This window comes from Pagrus pagrus, assembly GCF_965226575.1.
Source record: "Pagrus pagrus genome assembly, chromosome: 18".
NCBI classification, from domain to species: Eukaryota; Metazoa; Chordata; class Actinopteri; order Spariformes; family Sparidae; genus Pagrus; species Pagrus pagrus.
In genome coordinates, this window is record NC_140202.1 from 14,548,084 (window position 1) to 14,568,826 (window position 20,743).

At 42.1% G+C, this 20,743-nt stretch overlaps 2 protein-coding genes across 2 annotated transcripts in view; one reads left to right on the plus strand and one right to left on the minus strand.

Moving 5' to 3' along the window:
- ltk (leukocyte receptor tyrosine kinase) overlaps positions 1-6,157 on the plus strand; it is a 54,995-nt gene extending 48,838 nt beyond the window's left edge. Inside the window, exons 24-29 of the mRNA XM_084380869.1 lie at positions 69-166; positions 469-561; positions 803-904; positions 1,799-1,933; positions 2,323-2,413; positions 2,527-6,157. Coding sequence (XP_084236995.1) covers positions 69-166; positions 469-561; positions 803-904; positions 1,799-1,933; positions 2,323-2,413; positions 2,527-3,540 — 1,533 coding nt within the window. The 3' untranslated portion in view covers positions 3,541-6,157. The remainder of the gene's footprint in view (positions 1-68; positions 167-468; positions 562-802; positions 905-1,798; positions 1,934-2,322; positions 2,414-2,526) is intronic.
- itpka (inositol-trisphosphate 3-kinase A) lies at positions 3,607-19,431 on the minus strand. Its single transcript, XM_084380868.1, has 7 exons — positions 18,786-19,431; positions 13,018-13,114; positions 12,544-12,757; positions 10,726-10,930; positions 8,907-9,008; positions 8,410-8,481; positions 3,607-7,892 (listed from the first exon to the last, which is right to left on the minus strand). Exons 1-7 carry the CDS (start codon positions 19,194-19,196, stop codon positions 7,620-7,622), a joined length of 1,374 nt encoding a protein of 457 aa, XP_084236994.1. The 5' UTR covers positions 19,197-19,431; the 3' UTR covers positions 3,607-7,619.
- Positions 19,432-20,743: the final 1,312 nt, after the last annotated feature.

Below are 20,743 nucleotides of genomic sequence, written 5' to 3' on the forward strand. Positions count from 1 at the left end.
TGTGTGTGTGTGTGTGTGTGTGTGTGTTTGTGTGTGTGGTACACTAAATTGAGCTATGCTGTATCCAGGGCCAGGCCTCCTCTCTCACCATGCGGGAGCTGCTGCAGATGGCCAGAGACATCGCCTTCGGCTGTCGCTACCTGGAGGAGAACCACTTCATACACAGGTTCAGACCCCACACCCTGTCTTTACTGCGAAGAGCTCAGTCTAAACACAAATTGAATATGGGGATCAACAACACTCAAATAAAACTGTTACTGTTTTGTTTTTTTTAACCTAGGAAATTATTGTTTTTTGTTTTTTTTTTCATTTTAAACCTTATAAAACCTGGTTAAAAAAAATCTAAAAATGATTGTGGATCAGAAAAAATGCAGCAGAGCTATCAACTATGCTTAATATTTGAGGGGTTGGTGGAGAGTTTAGTGCCATCGTGAAGCTACATTTGGTAACAGATGTTTGTTTTTCCAGAGACATCGCTGCTAGAAATTGCCTGCTAACCTGCCCTGGACCAGAAAGAGTAGCCAAAATTGGAGACTTCGGCATGGCACGAGACATATACAGGTCTGTATGTTAACTCTGCATCGTCTCACACACCGGCATTTCACTTAACAAAGCACACAAGATGAGTCACGATGATGTCTTTTCAGCCCGGGCATCACTGGGTTAATGTGGCCAGTTGAAAAGCTGCAGGGGCAGAATTTAAATTTACTCACAGAGTTCATGGCACTGTGGTATTTCCTTCTCTTCTAAACTGACGATAAATGGAAATTCCTAAATCCGATTGTTTATTTCTTCTCCCCAGAGCCAGCTATTACAGGAAAGGCGGTCGTGCCATGCTGCCGGTCAAATGGATGCCACCAGAGGCCTTCATGGAAGGAATCTTCACTTGCAAGACCGACACATGGTATAAATCCTAAACGCATAATATGTTCTTTACTGTAAGGCTCCAAATGGATAATTTCCATTCCATAAAGAGGAACTGTTTTGGATTTAAAAAGGGGAATACTATTTCCCTTTCTGCCTTTGACACCACATACAATACTCCTGAGAGTCCCAGCAGCGTAATTTATAAGCCCCCTTGAAGGTAGTACAACACAAGCTGGAAAGATTTTCCCAAACCTAGCCATTTTACCCCTTAGCACAGACCTACAGGGAACTCAACATCTTTAAAAGCCATATATCAAGTACACATCTTTACAAGACGGAACAGCATCTGTATTCAAGACACAGAGCCAGCTGAAAAGAGAACGCTGTGGGGAACAGGGTCCAAACCACTTCTCGGATGTCAGGTCAAATATTTTACATGAGCCAAAATCGTCAAAATGTCTTTTGTAGACTGGAGGGCAGATTTGTTTACAGATTGTGTTTGAACAAAAGCAAAGTTGCGATCAGAATCTTTAGGTGAATACAAGGCATTCATAAAGCCTGGGGGTGGAGATATGCACAGCATCAGCTCAAATTTGACCACAGAAAAGTATAGTTCGGTCAGACTTTCAGGAGGACTTTCTATTGGTGTTGCAAACAGAAACATTCTTATGCTTTCACTTACTGCTTTCACACTATGGGGCTCAGCTCCAATAATACTACATGCAACAAACGTTCATTTAGTCAAAGAGCTGCTCTGAAGTTGGATGCACAGGAGGTGCTTTCAGCCAATGAATGATTACATCTCCAGCTGGCTGAATGTTGGAATATGTAGTATCGATTCTGGTATCCTCGGTCTAAGGAGCATGAAGGTTCAATGTGTGATACACGTGATGGAGTCAGCTCAGTTGTTGATCTGTTTCTCCCCCTGCAGGTCGTTTGGAGTGCTGCTGTGGGAGATCATGTCTCTGGGTTACATGCCGTATCCGTGTAAAACCAACCAAGAGGTGCTGGAGTTTGTCACCTCCGGAGGCAGGATGGATCCTCCCCAGAGCTGCCCAGGGCCCGTGTGAGTACTGACAGGAAGTCTGTCTGAAATGATGAGCCTGGATGTTAAGTTCAAGCGGGGTCAGGCAGGTTTTCTGGGTAGTAAATGTTTCACCAAATCCCTGCTATGATGATGCAAGATGGATCTTCAGTTTCAGTTCCCTTTCCTTCATGCAACACTATTCTTAAGGGAATGACTTGACTCGACTCGACCAAGAAATAACTCCAGACTTGTGATATTTGTCAAAAATCTCATTGTATTAATATGTTGTGACAGTGCCAGCAGTCATCTCTACAACATTGTTGCGATATCGATATTTTAAGGCCACAACGGAAAGACTTAAATAGTACTAATTTACAAGACATGAAGCTGAAAAAATATATCTGAGAGGTGTTTCTGTTGCTGTGTAGTTATCGGATCATGACCCAGTGTTGGCAGCACTGTCCCGAGCACCGGCCCAACTTCTCTACTATCCTGGAGAGAATTAACTACTGCTCTCAGGTATGAACTACATCACACCTGTCTGCAGATGCATACTATTTTCCCTTAGTGTTATATCATTTATTTACTCTTCCTTCTTCATTCTTCGCTTCCTCCCCTTCACTACTCTTTAGGACCCAGATGTGATCAACACCCCCCTACCAATGGAATATACCCCAAACACAGATGATGAAGGTGGCAGGGTAATCCGTCCCTCTGACCACACCTCCAACAGCCTCGCTCCACTCGTGGTTTCCCACCCTGTTTCCCAGGATTCCTCCTCCCAGCTGGGGCTCTCCTCCTTGGGCTTGGGTCCATCCCCTCTCCCCCCACAGCCTACCAAACCTCGTCTGCTCCTCCAAAGAACCCAACCCGTCCACCATGAAGTGACATCATGCCGTGAGGCTCTACAGCCGTCCTGGGCTGAGCCCGTTCCTGCACCTGGCTTGTCAGCAGGAGGCCACTGGCTCCACCCCGAACCTCCTCATCACCGCCCATGCTCCAGAAACAACTCCTCCTCAGGGAGTCAGAGGCTGAAGAACAAGACGAAGAACCTGTGGAACCCCACATATGGCTCCTGGGTTTTGGAAAACTTCAGGGGGAAGAAGACTCTCGCTCACACTCAGTCCATGCCGCTCTCCAGCTCCTCCTCCTCCCCCTCCAACACTCAGGCTCCTCAGACCTGCAATGAGACTGGGTGCGACAATGCCAGCCTCTGCACCCCCTCAACACCATCCCCTTCCTGCCAGGCTCAAGCTGCCACGAGCACGTCCTCCCATAAGACCCCAGCAGGTGGCAGCACAAAAGCTGGTATGGACCTGGCTAAGCTCCAGAGTTTCCCCTGTGGCAACGTCAACTATGCTTACGATGAGCAAAGCTACGAGGCAGAGAGTCTACCACTGGTTGTGCCCAAAGCCCCTGACGCCATCACAAACACCAGCTCTGCCCCCAGTGTCTCCTCAGGTGCCAGCCTGGGTCTCGCGTTAGGCCTCCACACCTCCTCATCCTGTATGCCCAAGCTGCTGCTGAAGCGCCACGCCAGCTACGGACACGAGGACGTCAGGAGACACACCAAAGCTGAGAAACCCACACGTGACCGAGACTCAGGCTTTTCTCTGTCCGAAGACCTCAGCGTCACCCCCATCTAAGAAACTGTAACAGCGATTTTAACTGATATTAAAACTAAACGTCACCCAGAGCCCTTTCTCTCACAGCCTGAGACTAGAATCCTGGATTTCTGGAACAAAAAGCATGACGGCTCCGCCACGTCTGAGAGCCACAACATCAAATTATTCGAGCTCCTGGAATGCTGGAAAACACACTCGAACACACGAACACTCCTCTGCACTGTGATACAGGGAGCCAACGCTGGACTTCTGGTACACTGGTAGCTGAACACTGAAGCTGAGACATGGCAGCACGCGGCCCTGCGCTTTCTCCGGCTGCCGTCCATAACTGCTGTAGTGGGACTCCTTTTATACCTATTTTTTGGTGTTTTCATGAAAGCTTTGAAAGTATGTTGCATCATAGTAAACAAGTTGTAGTATTCAGTGTACAGTATGACAAGAACAAGCCGAAAATATTGAGTCATTGGGAAGAGAATCTCCGAGCATTGTTTTTATTTTTAACTTCAAAAGTTTGAAATTCAGGAAAGTCTACTGAAAGTTACTGAAACTATTTCATTTATAATTATCGGTACAACTTCTGATTTGCTTTCACCCAAATAATGTGAAAACACATCTGCCTAACATACTGCAATAACATGCATTTTCTGAAAATGTGTCTCATGATTTCTCAGCAGTCTGGCAAAAACTCTCAACACAAGGTCTTCTGACTTGTTGTTTCCAAAGCTTCCTGTGAAGATTGGAGTTTGCTCAGTTGTCATGGAGATAGTTTGGTTGTTTAGCATGGGATTTCGGTCATAATAACAAGTGGTTGTATGAATGAAGAGATCATAAGTGATGGTCTTAGGTGCCAAGCATGAATCTTCCTCTGGCCGTTGACACGACACCTTTGCAATGTCTTTGACCTCTTGAAACATAAGGTTTCCTGGAAAACCTCATGATAAAGACCAGAAGTCACTGCTCCTGGCCGAGAAATAGTCCCACACAAACTCACGTACGCCCACACTACACTTTGGTTCTTGTACAGATTACAACAATGAAGATATAATGTGTTTGGTAAGCTTACGAGGGACTAGCAGGCAGATATGGTATTTTCAATTTAATCAATTAGTTGTCAACTATTAAATTAACCGCCAACTGTTTCTATAATTGATTAGAAAAGGAAAGAAAATCCTCTGATTTCTGTAGGTCATGATGTCATAAAAGACATTTTTGGCCATTACTCAACAGTTCATATGATAATTATGGGAACATTTTACACAAATGTTTGATAGAAAAACAAAGTTGAAGTTGTGACATTTTATATCCAAAAGGTCAGAGGTCAACTTCACTGTGACATCATAATAGTCTCCAAAAAGTGTGACATGACAACATCATAGCTCAGGAGGAGCAACTTGACTGGTGCGTGGAGGCATACAGCTGTGAGGCGGTGATTCTGGATCACCATTTTGGGACTTTTATAGACTAAATGAAGGATTGATCAAGAAATGAATCGACAGTGAAACTAACAGTTGCAGCTCTAGATATGTTTACCTTCAGGTAGAGCCAGGCTGTTTCCCTCTGTTTCCTGTCTTTGCGCTAAGCTAAGCTAATCGGCTTCCTATTTTCTGTACAGACACGAGAGTGCTATTAATCTTCTGAAATAACGCTGCATGAAAGCAAAAAGGCACATTTTCCAAAATGTTGAGCCTTTCCTTTGAAAAGCTGTGAAATGGTTTGTGGAAGGCGCTGCCTTGATTGCAAAATGAAACTGATCTTGATTTGGCTTTGCATTTATTTTTATTTTGTTTTTACTCTTCCTGACTCTTTTTCCTAATGTCCCAATATTTACCTGGACTCATAAATGTTTAAGCATATAGACACTCATGATGACCATGCAGCTGTGAAAATATTTGCTATTTTTGTACTCACTCCTGTACACTGGACTAACCCATAGCATTTGTAGCTGTTTTATCATGTATTTTTTTGAATTCATTGATGTTAATGATGGATGTGTATTTGTAGTCGATCACTGCCATTAAGATACCTCTGCACTGCACCTACTGAATGATGTGGTGCTGGTAGTACCTATGTTTACTCAGCAGGGGGAGGTATTCCGCTTTGATATACCAAACATGCTGCTGCAGGTATCTCAGTTCATACAGTTACTAAAATATTGAATTGTGAAAATCTGTATTCGGTATTTATGTTTTTAGGCTATTCTTATTTAATCGATTTGGTAGCTGTAGCCGCTACACGTGTTTGTTTTGAGCCTAAACATGTCGATAGTTTATTTTTTCACATGTTGAATGAACGGTTGCATTTATATGAGGGTTCTTTAGGCTCACCTTGTGTTTTTTATGCTCAGGCCTGCTAGTGATTTTGTTTTAGCAACGATATCTCACATAGTTCTCTAAAGATTTGAAGGAGAGATTTGTGCCATTCAGAAATATTGATTACTGTGGAAGAAAGAAATCATCCTCATCTTGCTCTCAGTGTTTATTTTTAATGGCCTGGTGCATTTTTATTTCATTGTGTTTTTCTGTATTCATTATGTAGCTGAGGATGTTATGCCTCAACCAAAAATGCATTCTATGCAATATACTGTCTTTCACATGTTCATCTAACCTTACTGTGCCCTAAATAAATCAGCATATATTGATCCTATTCGTGTGAGTTTGATCAGTTATACAGAGTTTTGTTTCAGTGGTACAGAGTGAAACCTGAACTCAGACTTGGCTAACATATTAAGATACCACAATAGTGTTTTACTATCGAAAATAAATGTAACAGTAATTTCCCCTTTTTAATTCCACGTGTACACATTTTCATTTCATTTCATTTGCAGAACACCACGGACCAAAACCAAAGAATGTGTGATGGCAAACACTGCAGCACCGATACTCAACAAGGTTTGCAGCAGCACAAGAAATGAAAATAATGTTTAATTTGAATTTGAGAGTTTTAAATTAAAGTTTGATCCAGTTTGATCCAAAATCAGAAATGCACATTTTTCCTCTTACATGTCGCACGATTTATCCATCTGGATTGGTTTGGTGTGAGTTGCCAACTATTTTTCTTTTGCATATCACCGGACAGAAGGAAGCGTGTGATTTCTCACCTACGAGAAGCTAGCTAACGTTACAGCTCAGCCAAGTCGGACACCAATAATGTTTACATCCCCAACGGTCACGACTGCAAGCCTCTCGTCCATGAAGCATGCTTCCTTCTGTGTGGTGATCCTGATGGTGGGTAGAACATAGTTTGAGAGAAGGCCGACTTCCCTGCAGCTGAGATCTCCAAAACTCTTCAACTTGTGTCAAAACGGATAAATAGCACTACAGGTAATAGTGTATTTTGGGGTGAACTGTCGCTTTAAGGATGACTCTTTACTGCAGCGACCTGGCTTTGTCCCTTTGCTACACATCATCTCTTCTCTCTCTCCTGCCTTTCCTGTCTCTCTCCAGCTGTCGCTCTCTAAACAAAGAAGAAATGCCCTCCAAAAAATAACCTTTAAGTTTGATTACAGGAATAAAAGAGAGTGAAAGAAATATAAATTGATATACAATAAAAGACAGGTTTTGAGAACAGTGACAGATAATACACTCTAATCATTATACATATTGCAGTACTACAGTATATTGACAGTGTGTTATGTGTTGTAGTCGTGTGGCTATGAGGCCTGTGACCCAGTCAGTTTCATACTGCACAGAATTTCTCCTTTAAATCATTATTACAGATGTAACATCAGGGCTGATTCGGTGGTAACAAGGAGGAGTTGTGATTCCCCCACTTTCTCCTTTTTTTAAAAAGATTCGTATGAGCATTTCCTCCACATGTAACATCTCATCCCTCAGACTGAAATAAAGAATCCTTACACTTTTACTTCTGTTCATTTTGTAGGAAGTTGAATTAGTGTCAGTTCATTTGCTCAATCATTCAGTAACTAGTGACAACTTCTCGGCGCCTCTCTGCTCATAGTCCATCAGCTCTTTTTTGTCAGTGGCTTTATACACTTAATGTTCATTCTTGCAGCATCAACAGATATGAAACATCCCTAAGAGTCTCTCTGTGGTGTCCGTTAAAACAGTTTGAGTTCTTCTCACCCGTCTACAACTCAAAGGTCACTGACCCTCACGTTCTGTAGTTTGGCTGTTTTCTTTGGTAGCTGAGCAGAAGGTGTTTTCGCTCGCCCCTTCACTGCTCACAGACTCCAGTGTGTGGATGAGGTTGTCCAGCCCCCACAGGTAGCCATCCTCCCGGTTGCCTTCCTGCCAGGGAATGCCATGGTTCAACGTCTGGCCTTCTGGTAACACTGTGGTCTTGCCAAAGTCAATCATCCAGACCTGGGCATTGCCCGTGTGGTCATGGATAAAGAGGAGAGAGCTGCCAATGACCTACAAAAACAAAAAGCGTTTCATGTTAGCTTTTGCTTCTCTTTTTTTTCTGCTTCTTTTCATCCATCAATCCATTAGTACAAATGAGTGACGAATTAAAATAGTAAGCTTCTGTTAGTGTAATGGATAAATACAGTGAAAAGACTACTTTGATCCACTCCAAGTGGTCCATCCAACAAAACACTGATAGCTTAATTATGTGAGAACATTATTGTAGGTTTCAAAATATTACTTTTATACTATTAGAAATGTTAAATAACACCCAATTTAGAGTCAATTCAAAGGAACACATTTGTAACAACGGTTCATCTGACTGGTCTGAATGAAACACCTATGAGACATTATTCACGTACGTGTTAGAAAGCACTCTCCACCTCTCAAAATACAAGAATATCTTTTGTAAAAAGCTGTTCAATCCCTCGCGAACACTTCCAGATGAAGTTCTTGCTGCAGCACTTCACTTTTGCACTTTATGTTTGCTTTTCCTTTATTTTGTCATCTTTAGATCAGTCATCACCTCGTGTTGCTTGAAGAACTCCGACATCTTCAGGGCCTGCTGGATCTCCGTCAGTCTGCTCAGGTACGACTTCTGCGTTTCAAGAAAACGTAAACAACAAACATTACCTGACGGCCATGATTTTATTTCATATATCTTTTAATCTGAATCTAAATTAGTTTTACATAACAGTAGAGACTGTATATTTGGGAACCTCCCACCGTATAAGAAAACTCAAACAGCATTGCAGTGTGAATATTTGCTTTCTGCAGTTCAGTTGAAATTACTCTGTGGTTTTAAATGCAATTCAAACATCTCGAGGCTGTTGACATTCATGATTAGACAGGCCGCGATCTCTGTCAAATATGAGTGCTGAGTATACAAAATCATTTACATTAGTCCAAACACTGAACACGGATGTGAGAGCTTACTTAAGCGACGTATTTGAAGATAGTCTTACAGGTAATACCTGTAAGTATGTTTTATGTTTGTGCAGAAGTGAACTTATTGCCACGTACTATGATGCTGACGTTCCCTTCAACAAAGTCCGTGAACACCTGGATGACATCCTGCTTCGATCTGGTTTTCTTGAAGTCAGTTCGACACGTACCATCGCATTTCTAAAAGAGAAGGAAGGGGCTGCATAAGAACATTACATATTAAATTTACTTCAGACAAAGTCATCTACTTGAGAGCACATTTTATAACCTCAGCCAAGGAGGTTGTGTTTTTGGTTGAGCTTCTTCGTCTATTTGTCGGCAAAATGACAGAAAAACTACTGACCCAATTAGTTCACATTCCTAAAACATTGCCAGCGGGACAAAACATAGCCAGCTGTAGACACACAGTGACTCCATGTCACAGTCCACACTGACAGGCACCACTTATCCTCTGGTCGTAGCCTACACATCACGCACATTGATAAAACTTCATACAGAAATAAAAGTTGTTATGGAGCACTCTGGACAGTGAACTGGTGTAACTGTAATATGGCCACAACTGTTAAAGTGCTTTTCACTCAAACTAATGCGTGGCGATGGAAAGGGAAATGGAAACATACACGTTTAGCTCAGGAGGTAGAGCGGGTCGTCCAGTAGTCGGAAGGTCACTGGTTCGAATCCCTGGCTGTATGCTGATGCTTGAGCAAGACACTGAACCCCAAATTGCTCCTGATGAGTTTGCATGGCAGCCTCAAGTGTAGTAAAGCGCTTTGACAGTCCATTTTACCATTTACACGCATATCATCAAAGTACATATAGTATTAATCATATCCGATATGAGGCTTCAGCTTCAGTTATTCTACCAGTTTTAGAGATATATCCAGACATACAGTATATGTATGCAGATTTGCATCATCAAAGAGTGGACTATTGGCCTTGTAGGTGGTCTGCGTTTTTCAAGTGCTGTTCTAGTTTATCATGTACTCTGTGATTCTGCTACAAACCAACAGACTGTACCCGATTAGACTGAATATATGAGCATACTTTAAACCTGCCAAACAAACCATCACCTGATAAAGACGATACGGTGAACGTGTAAGCGACCTGCTGCTTATTTACACATCCAGCAGACACGGAGCAACCTTAGTATTTCTTTGGAATCATGTTTCTGGTGACCTGATTAATCTATGTCAGACAATCAGCCTCCTTTTAGTTCTGTAATAGTAGTGTTCAACAGCTGGTCACATAATTTGTCTTTGTCTGTTGTTTTAGTGGGTTTATCAGAGCTATTTCACAGAAACACTTGCCAACAAAACAGTAACGTGGCACCCTGTGCTATCAAAACAAGCTGAGAGAAGCTACAAGGCTCTATTGAGTTGAAGGGACCTGCAACGTGGGGTACAGCAATCCTGAATACCATTTACGGGGCCTCGAAACTTCAGTGAGAATTACCCACAAATATTCAAAGCTCCGTCACATCAGCCACTGTCTAGACGAGCAAAAGATGCGTAGCGAGGGTCAAGCTTGCGTTCGTCACAGCTCTATGCTCGCAGGACAACATTTGTGCGTGTGGAGCGTGAATAGTCACACACCTGTTTTTTATGTATGCTGGTTTTGAGACAAATCTAATGCCATGTAGGAGCTCCATTTCTGGATTTTTATCAGTTTTTTGCCTCTTTTTCAGTGAAGCTGATGCAACATCTCCTTCTGATTAAAAAGAAAACTACCTTAAATCATCCAAATACTGATTTGGACATCAATTACAATGGCAAAGGTAAAGGTTTCAAAGCATTCAGGACAGCCCTAGTAATAAGTAATATTAGTTAATCTGGTTTATTAGAAATATTAAGTAGAATGACATGTAAATAACGTCCATGTGGCATATCACCCCCTCTACCTTGATCCCTTCTATCCTGAAGCCCAGGGTGTTGGTGGAGCTCATGGTCTCCCTCCACTGCATGTAGCGGGGCTTGGTGACGCCTCGTTGGGAATGCTCCTCAGGAGTCGGCCCTTCGCTGTCCACCTCCACCATCTTATTGTACAGGTCCTCCCTCGGCTTGGGCCGCTCCCGCGCCCGGACAAGCTCCTCCTCCAAGTACGTCCTGAAGCAGCAGGAGGAATAAATCTGTCAGAGACTACTGTGTTCTCTGTGATGGCAGTTTAGGGTTTGTCCTGCATTCACACCCTTAGTTATTACCATGTAAGACACATAGTTAAAGGTGCACTATGTAGTTTTGGGAAGAAATTTTAATCAGAAGAGAAAGATCTTCTTTTTTTATGCCTCAACAAACTCTCTTTGTTTTCATGACTGAATAAACTTAATAAGCAAACTGACCTTAAAGGACAACATCATTTCATACCGTTTAACTTTGTTTATATTTGGCGGACCCTGCCACCTTTCTAGCTTCAAACAGTGTTCTGGGGACCTTATTTTCCTCTGAGAAAAGCTTGTTTATTCAGTTATGGAAAAAATTGATATTTCTGAGTTTGTATTATTACCTCATTAATATTGTAAATATTTAATTCCCAAACTATACAGTGTCCCTTTAACAAAAGCAGCCTTCTTTTTATGAAGCCAATGTGACTTGAGTATAATTTATTGAATACAAAGATCCACGGGGCTTTGTTATCAATATAAAAACCTTACGGTAATAACTTACATAAGACGTTTTTCAACTTCTTTCTAAAGTCGTTCACTCATGCACAAAACGATGAGCAGTGCATTAAAATGCCCTGACTGCACAGCTGAGAGCAACACACTGTGTGAGTATTAAATTCTGCTGGTGGACAGTACAGAGGCACACACACACACACACACACTCGTCGTATTCATACCAGACAGTAACTCGCAAACAGATGTGAATTTCAGTTTCAGTTTGTGAGCTGCACTTCCTCTGTGCTGAAGAGGGAAGCTGAGAGGAGACTCCAGCACGCAGCGTTCAACTGTGTGAGCGTCTGAGTGTGTGTTTGTGCAAGTTAGTGGTTTTGCAACTTTGTGGTTGAGAGTGTTTTTGACAAAGGGGAGTCTCCAGGGACACCCTGACTGTGTGAATGTATGTGTGTGTGTGCAGCCTCTAAAATACAGACACACACAGATGCTTAGTAGACAATAAAAAGATGTTGTCCGGGAGTTTTTCGTCATGTGTCTGAGGCACATGTGCATGTAAGTTTACTGCACATGTGCCTGATTCTGTGTGTGTAGCTGTCGTCTGAACAGGAAGTAAAGCTCTCAGAGGGGAGAACGTCCGTACCTGCGTGCCTGTGCTTGCACCAACGTGTGCACGCATACATTCATGTGTGCATTCATGCATAAATGAACTGTACATGTGTTATGTGTGTGGGCCTGTATATGTGTTTGTGTTTGTTTGTGTATTTGAGCCTGTGCACATGATATTGTGAGGCACCCCGCCCGCTGTGGCAGGAAGCCAAGCATATAGCCTGCAGTTACAACAGGTGTTCCCTTGTAGAGCAGAAACGCTTCAGGCAGCACGTACAGTACTGTCACCAGTCTGAACGTGTCTCATTAATGTTCTTTCAAAGAAATCATGAGTGATAACACAAACATCAATTACATAAATACAGAGGAAGTGATCTGACGTTATCGTTTCAAATTGGCGCTGAGTGTAGCAGAAACAAACACAAGGAAATCTTCCTTTTTGACACGGTTACATATGTGGTATATAAATATAACTGATAAAAAATAAATATCCTTTACCTCACTCCCATCTTGCAGTCCATGACATTGGGAAGATCAAAGCTGGCCAGCAGGTCGGTCATATGAAGGAAAGACTCTCCATCTTTCTCCACAACGCCGTGGTAACCAGGAACAAACGGGAACAGTGCGTCATCCCTCAGCTTCTCGAAACACTGCATCTCGTTTTCCGAGAACTTCTTCAGAATGTTGCCCTCATCTGCCGCTTTGAAGTTACCTGATCGATGAGATAAAGAGGATCACTTTGGATTTCAGGCGTCAAGGAAAACAGAAAGTGTTTTAACCCCTGCTAGTGTGGTGACTGTGCCCATCCTCTTACCCTACATGTTTCTTTTTCTAGGAATCTGTCCAACACAAATGACGCAACAGTAAACGCCTCAGACTGCACACCAAATGCTGACAGTGGAAAACGGGACATTCGATTTCCTGGTCTTAAATATCACAAGCAGTGTGTGATACGATATGAACAGGTCGTACCTTTATGCCCGGCTAGCTGAACCCAGTTCAGTTTTCTCCTCTGAGATGCAGTGAAGGGCCAGTGTACGATCGTCCTTAGCTTCCACCACGGTTTGCTCTGTGGACAAGAAAACAAACAGAAGCGAATAAACACTCTTTGTTAGCACTGAGTCAAGTTTTTTGAGTCCTTGCTCACATAAACAATCTGATAACAGGTCAACGTGCTGTAAGGTCATTGAACCTCGGTCCACCTGATACTGTCTGAACAGAAATCTGATCACATAAGCAGTTCTACTCAGTACATCTGATGCCAGGCCTTTAGTTTTCCACTGCGTGAAACCTCCAATCTAGGTCAGTTAAATGCCATTTCTGTGGAAACTCGTATCTGCACTCAACATCACAATTCAGCATCTGTGGTGATGGGCCTGCAACTTTGATTCAGAGTGAAGTTTAAATCTACCATCAAACATCAGGAGCAGCTTGAGACATTTTCTGGTTATACTGCTTTTTTTTTTTAATTCTCAGTATGATTTAGAATCAAACACAATTGAATTTCAACCTCTCAAGGGGAAACCTGAAGGTTAAAGGATGACAGTGGCCTTGCTGCTGGCCTCTAAACTCCCACTCACTGTGTGATTTTTTTTTTTTAGTGTCACATGAACTACCAGACTACTTCTTGAGTTTCGGTGAGGATGGCCGAACGCGAGCAAAGATTATTTAAGTAACTTCATATGTTTATTTTCATAGGGCTCTCCCAAACACAGTTTCTCTCGGGCTCTCAAACTTGCTGTCATGAGGTTTTGAGACAGCTTCAACACAGCAGTGGACAGGGCTCCAGGCAAGTGTTTTACACTGGCTGCACTAGTGGCTCTAATGTTTCATTTAGGTGTACCCAAAAGTAGCCTGCATCTAAAGCCTGCGTCTAAACACATAAGGGGAATGATTATAAACAAGAATAAAAGGTGCAGGCAAATGTTTTTCATAGTTTAATTACAGCATACGTAGCAAGAAACTCAAACTCAAAAAGTTGTGCACAAAACTTAGTGTTAAAACTGTTGTGTCTCATATAGCACTTGTGGAAGTGGATGTTTTTTGTTGTTTTGTTTGTTTTTTTAATACATTTATTTAATCTGACCTGCTGAATATCAGGTGCACCAGTTCGACCAATGAAAATGTTTTATTGCATTTGACAGATTTTTGGGCGCCTATGTGACCAAAGTGGTCCATTTCCCGCTCGTCATCAGTCTTTTGCCTGGTTTTCATTTCAGCCGACAGCCTCCTTCATTCAAACATCGATTTGGGCGTTGATTACCACGGCAACGGTACAAGCTTGGAAGCACTTGGTTCAGCCCTATTGTTTTAACTATGGATGACTACAAATACGCTGCATTTAGAAATAGCATGTAGAGCCAAAGCGAGGAAAAATAAGTCATGCTTAGATATCAGAAATGTTGATGCATCAAGATGCGTCGATAATCGTTTCAGTCGCATCGTAGCCCTCTGAAAGGAATTCAGTCAAATCATTAAGCGCCTCATGTGACTGTTTGCTGCACATCAGAGTTTGAACTGAATCCTGAACAAAGAAAATGAATAAACAATGGATGACAAGTGAATTATCTTTTATTGGCAGAAATGTTTATTTTTTTCATGGCTGTTTGTTTAAGGACTCTCCTCCCACCACCCTCACTCCCTCCTTCTCTCTCTTTGTAAGTCTCTCACTAAACACACACACACACACACACACACACAAAGAGAGAGAAACACAGTAACAGCTTGGATGTTTCACAGAGACACAGGAGTGCTTCACACTTCCGAGGAGCTGCCTGTATTATTCCCTCGCAGAAAAAAATCTGACCACATCTTAATAATTCACACTTTAACACTGAGAGGATTGTGTTTCCATGCAATCATCCCCTATAAAATCATAAGGGACACTCTCCTCTGTGCTGGAAAGGAAAAGTAGCACACGTTCTCGGATCCTTTCTTCTAATCTTTGGAGAGGTCATCTCACTCTGTGTGTTCTGATTGAAATAGGAAGTGAAACAGGGATTCTCATGTTAGTGAAACACTCAGCTCACGCTCCAGCGTCTCACAGTGAGCCTCCCCACTAATAGCAGAACTCTGCAGCAGCCTGCCAAGTCCCTCTTAAATGTCAGGTGATACGCTTCACTTGCCGCAGCGCTACTTGTTTACTGATAATATCGCGCAGTGAGGTTACTTATATTTTCAGCGTGTTAGTGGTTGATTGCCTTATTGACTGAAATAAAGTTGTGTAATATCTTATCTACAGACTGAGAGTGAATGTGAGCTCGGAGTTTTGATGTAAACATAACGACTCTGCAGCTCTACGGCCGGTGTTTATATTTTACACCTCGTCTGGCATTGAAACTTCGTGTTATTCGCGACACGCTGTCCTGACCAGCCTTGATGACAGAAAGCACACGAGTTTGTACTGATAACACTTAGAACAACATTGCTTGTTCTCTTGAAATAGCAGGTCTGCTTAATGAGAGCGCGGTGCATCAAAAATTGTCTTAATACAAGTGGCTAAAGAAGTATTAGGATACTTTACGTAAGTAAAAGTAGCAAAAAATAATGTAAAAATAGTCCACAACAAGTTAAAGTCCTGCATGTGAAATCCGACCTATAAGTAACAGAATCAAAAGTCAAAGAAAAATGGCCCCTGCGACTGATGTAAAAGGGATTTGTGACATTATTGGATTGTTTGTTTTGATGCTTACTAGTATTTTACTGTTGTAGGTTCTGCTGGTCAAAATGGAGCTACTGCACTTTTGGTGGGGGGTCGTGAGATGATTAATAAAATGTTTTTGTTTTTTTTAAATGTAATTCTTTTTCAATTGTTGTTTGTGAAATACTGGATAATTTCAACTCTTTGGCTCTTTAACGTCTTAAACAAATCAGACAGCTGACACCCAACCACACTTTTTTATGAACACTGGTTTCAGGTCTAATAGTTAATTGTATTCTATAAACTTATCATAAGTTTTTTAATGTAGAATCTTAATTTTAAAAGTAACTGGGTAACTACACCTGTCCGGTAAATGTAGGGGAATGAAAAGTAAGATATTCCCTTTTAAATGCAGAGAAGCAGGAGTAGAAAGTGGCAGAAAATAGAAACACTCATGAACCTTAACCTTCATTAACGCTGAACGATTTGCAAAATGATAAATCATAATGTGATTAGTTCAACAGATATTGTGATTGTGATATGAGTCATGATTTTCGTAAGAATGCAAAGTTAAGCTTTTCATTTCCACTGAAGAAATACTAAAAATGAAAATGGTGTGATTTTTTCTTGGGTCTGTAGAAATGAACGTGTGTCCTTTGGTCTGGAATAGTGTTGTTCTGATCCCAAAACTAGAATCTGAATCTATGCAACAATTCAAAATTTAATTTATTATACAAAATGAGAGTCCCTGTATGAAACTCTACAGATTGTTTACAGCACGAGTAACTTTTAACTTATTTTGCTGGCATCAGATCAGTACGCAGTATCGGCCAATACACAAAGTTCAGGTATCTGAATCGGTGTCACAAACACATCAATGCCTTTTATTTCCATGAGCAATCTAGAAGAGAAGTCTGTCTGATTTTCCATAATTTAGTCTGATTTAAGGGTTCTTGGACACATGAGAGCTTGTTGTCTGTGAGTGACATGCTGCTTAAAACTGATAAATGCAATAAATAAACTCTCCCGTATGAAAAGGAACCTGCTTCTAGGATCGACACCCTCCACACTCGCTTCTTGTGCTGTCAGACACACATTTTCTTTGTGACGCCAGGCCCGTTGTGTGTGTATGACACACTCACAGAGCACCGCGCTGATCTGAGCAGTCAGACTCGTCGATCGCGATGCTGAAAACACAGCCCCCTGAAAGCCAACTTCGCCGATTTCCATCGATGCGTTTCCAGGGACCGAGGAGAGCATGAGTGAGAAGATGTGACTCACTCAGCCAGGTTGCTAACTCATACCTGCCATGTGAAGAAAGCAGTACTGTCATCTTGAAGTGCTAATGGGATGTAAACCAATGAAAGATTTATAACATCAATTCTGTTGCCTGTTTGTTTGTCCTCTCCTCTGCTGCATTTCCATTAGAAAGCACTTTAATGTGCACTGCGAAGAAACAGCTACGCTCCAAAGCCAAGTGCTGATACTCAAGTGTTTCTGACTTCCTGATGTGGTTCTTCATTAAATGTCAAAGGCCAGAGCTCAAATTGGCGACTGACCACAAAAGAACATGATTACACAATGACATGTTAGCCGTCGCTGTACTTGTTTGTGTGTGTGTGTGAGCGTGTGTGTGTGTGTGTGTGTGTGGGCTGATGTGTGGGCTGGAGGAGCAGAAGCATAAAAAGTGGCTATTTTCAGAGGTGACACAACCAACATATTTCCATTTAACCTACCATGTCTTTTAGAGCTAATGAAGAGCTAGATTGGAGTTTTTATTTTGGAAAGCTGGACAACGTTACATTCAGCAGACGCTTAAAAAGAAAAATTAACCTACACCCTCCTTCTTTCCTTCCAGGCTTAACAGGCAATGTGTATTCAGTCTGTTTAAAAGAAAGTGACAGCCACAGGCCTTGTATGGAGAAGGCAGAGAGAAGTGATAGCACCATAAAAACACACACACACGCACACCGAGTGAGTAACGTGGTGACAGTGGAGACAAAAAGCAGATTCTGTTGTTAGCCGGAGAAACCAAAAAGGTGACTCACTAAGATCTCAGTCGACTTCCCCACGAATCACATGCGGAGAGTCGAATAAAAGCTCCGCAGCTGTACAAATACACGGCCCTCGGTCCAGATCTCGATGTAAAACTTGAAAATGTGTGCTTCTGAACGACTTTATCAGCCAAGAATGTCAAACAAATTTCCACCCTCGGCGTTGAACCGAAGGCCGGTCCTTCAACACTAGTGTGTGCCGAGGGAGGGACGCACAGGAGGAATAAAGGTCAGGGTTGACAAAACATAGAGTGACTTGTTGATCTGACATTTAACATGCAACAGATGCACTTTTATGCATTATTAACGTGCGTAAAGTGGGCATGAATCATTTGTAAAAGAAAAAAACAGCTCAGACAAAGGTTATCTGCAGCTTCTCCGTGTTTGTTCGAGTTCACTGCACCTTGGATCATTAAGGTGATGTGAGAGTCTCTGATAAGCCATCAAACATAAGGAGAGATAATGTGATTTCAGTCTCATTTCCTGAAGATGATCCTGTGCTCTCTGGCAGCTTGTTTAATCTTTTTTTTTTTTTTTTTTACATCTCACTCTAACTGAAATCTCCCACATCTTTAAAACAACGACTGTAGATTGCAGAACAGACACAAGAATGTAGAAGTGACTAGTAATTTCCCACAAGACGTTTCCCGCTGCAGATCTGACTTATGAGATTAGTTTAAAACAAACTTTGAACAAATGCAAACGGAGTAATCGGCTCCTCCCTGCAGTCCGAGAGATCCCACAGGTCTCCAGTGAGGAAGTAGTTTGCTGACTGCTGCTGTGCTCCACTGTTTCTTGTTTTCAAAACATCAGCTCTTTACTGTAACTGGGTAATTATGGGGGATGCTGATGTGAAAACACTAACAGGAGGCCACAGATGGACATCTGAGATGGTCTTGTCCCAGGAGTCTCCATGTGGACAGAATGCTTTGAATTATTTTAAGCATTCTGTAAAACTACAGTGCAATGATTCACCGATAAACCTGCCAGTGACCCTTGAAAACTCACCCACTTTGATATCCCTGTATATAACAGCCTTGACTCACCTCTCCAGTGTCCCCCAGATGCTCCAGAGTGATGATGCCCTTGCTCTTGCTCTCGTTGTCACTCAGTAAATCATCCTCGGACTCCACAGCAGAGGACCCTGTGGAGGATATAGAAGAGTTGGACAGTTTCCTGCGCAAGGGACCGTCCACCACATCCTCCCAGTCCTCCTGCTGCATCTCCCGGGAGCAGCCGCCCCCCTCCGGGGTGATGGTGACCTGAGGTACCCGGCGCGCATCCATCACAGCGGGCGCTCCGGTTGCGGACGACGGCGCGATTTGAGCGGCTTTCTGAATGAGATCATCGCATATCTGGGAGGACTTCCCGGCGGTTCTCCGCTCTAAACGCGACCCCTCGTTTATTCCAGAAATCCCGAAGTCTTTGGAGGTCTTCCTCCTGCACTCTTTGGGCATTGGAAATCGAAATCCGTCGTGAGGGCGCACGACGAGAGGCGCAAAAGCCGATTCGCTTTAACCTTCAAATCTGGTCATTTCACTTCCAGAAGCGCAGTTTGAGTTGAAGCGGTCGGTCGATCCTCTGAGGGACTTCCTTGTTGTTTGTTGTCCGAGTTTTCACACACTAAACAGCCTCTGTGAGCTTCTGTGCTCCGTGCGCACTGTTGGAAAGGGGAACCCCTCTCTGCTGGCAGTGTGGCTCTCGCTCCTACGCGGTTTACACACGCGCGCCGGCGCACTACACCAGTGCACAGGGTTTATTATCTTCCGCCTTGAGTCTCTCACTTCCTGACTGAACATTTAAACCAGCTGACAGGTTAAGTTTTCAAACTGGGAGCCTGCACATTTCCCTTTGTTTCACATGAACGCGACCCTGAATTAAACGTTTAAATCCAAACGAACCATCGGATACACAAAGACGATTCTGTTGTAGCCGCTGCGGCCAAGTATATCTACAGTCAAGCCTCCCAGATGTGGCTTAAATACACAAAATAGTGTCATTTCAAATGCAAAACCAAATGTAGCTTAATGCAAACTTGATTTCTCTAATAAACAGTGTGCGGACTTTCAAAATAAAAAGAAATATTTGGGCATTTGACGAAGCCGTGTCGTTATTTAAATCTGGCGACATAAAGAGGAAGTCCAAATTCAAAATTGAACTTCAAAAAATTCAAAAAGTCTTTATTATCGTGTCATCGTTGTCCAGGAAGGGGCGCTGCTGTGCGGCTGCACTGCTGACAGACAGACCCTGACAAGAAACAGTCACCGCTAAGAGGAAAGAAGGTGTGAAACTGGATGATTAACTGCGTCAGGAAAAACAAATGCACACTTACAGTCACTGCGGTGACTCAGCTATTACAACACATATTCATTTGAAAGGTGATATTTAATCTCAGTGTGCCTTTATACCTATTATAAAAGTGAACTGAAATGTCTGCCAGCTTCATGTTTATATCTGGCTGATTTGTTAAATGATGTATTATTTGTGTTATTATTATTCATCCATTAATTATTTATTTATTTATTATATTATTATTTGTATTATTATGTATTATTCTATTTTATATGTTTTCACTTTGTCTTGTATTAGATTCTCTTTTCATCATTTCACTTTTCTTTCTATAGCCTACATTTTGTGTGAGTAAAAGTATTCTGGAGAGAGCTTGGGAACATAAACTTGATTGCCAGCGCCTGTTTCATTGTAATTGTTGTGCACATGGCAAATAAAGAACTTGACTTCATATGCAAAAGCAGTGGTATGGTCTAGGGGTGTCGGATTATGACGGTATTGACGATAATCATGATATTTTTTGGGTGAAATATCGATATTGTGTTAAAAAAAAGACGCATATAATAATATCGTGTAAATAATACATCCCCTCTTTACTCGTTTTCGTTTCTTTCTGTGTTCTCTTTGTCATAACAAATAAAGTTAAAGATGAATTTGTCTGAGCATTTTTTTTTTTCTTCAAATCTTCTAGATATCACGATAAAATCGTTTTTGT

What these genes read in the sequence shown, in the direction of transcription:
- itpka (XM_084380868.1), bottom strand. Translation starts at nt 19,196, where the DNA reads ATGCCCAAAGAGTGCAGGAGGAAGACCTCCAAAGACTTCGGGATTTCT. An exon ending in ATCTGGGGGACACTGGAGAG is followed by an intron (nt 13,115 to 18,785) that starts GTGAGTCAAGGC and finishes TCTTGTCCACAG; the next exon opens with AGCAAACCGTGGTGGAAGCT. An exon ending in GACTGCAAGATGGGAGTGAG is followed by an intron (nt 10,931 to 12,543) that starts GTAAAGGATATT and finishes CTGCTGCTTCAG; the next exon opens with GACGTACTTGGAGGAGGAGC.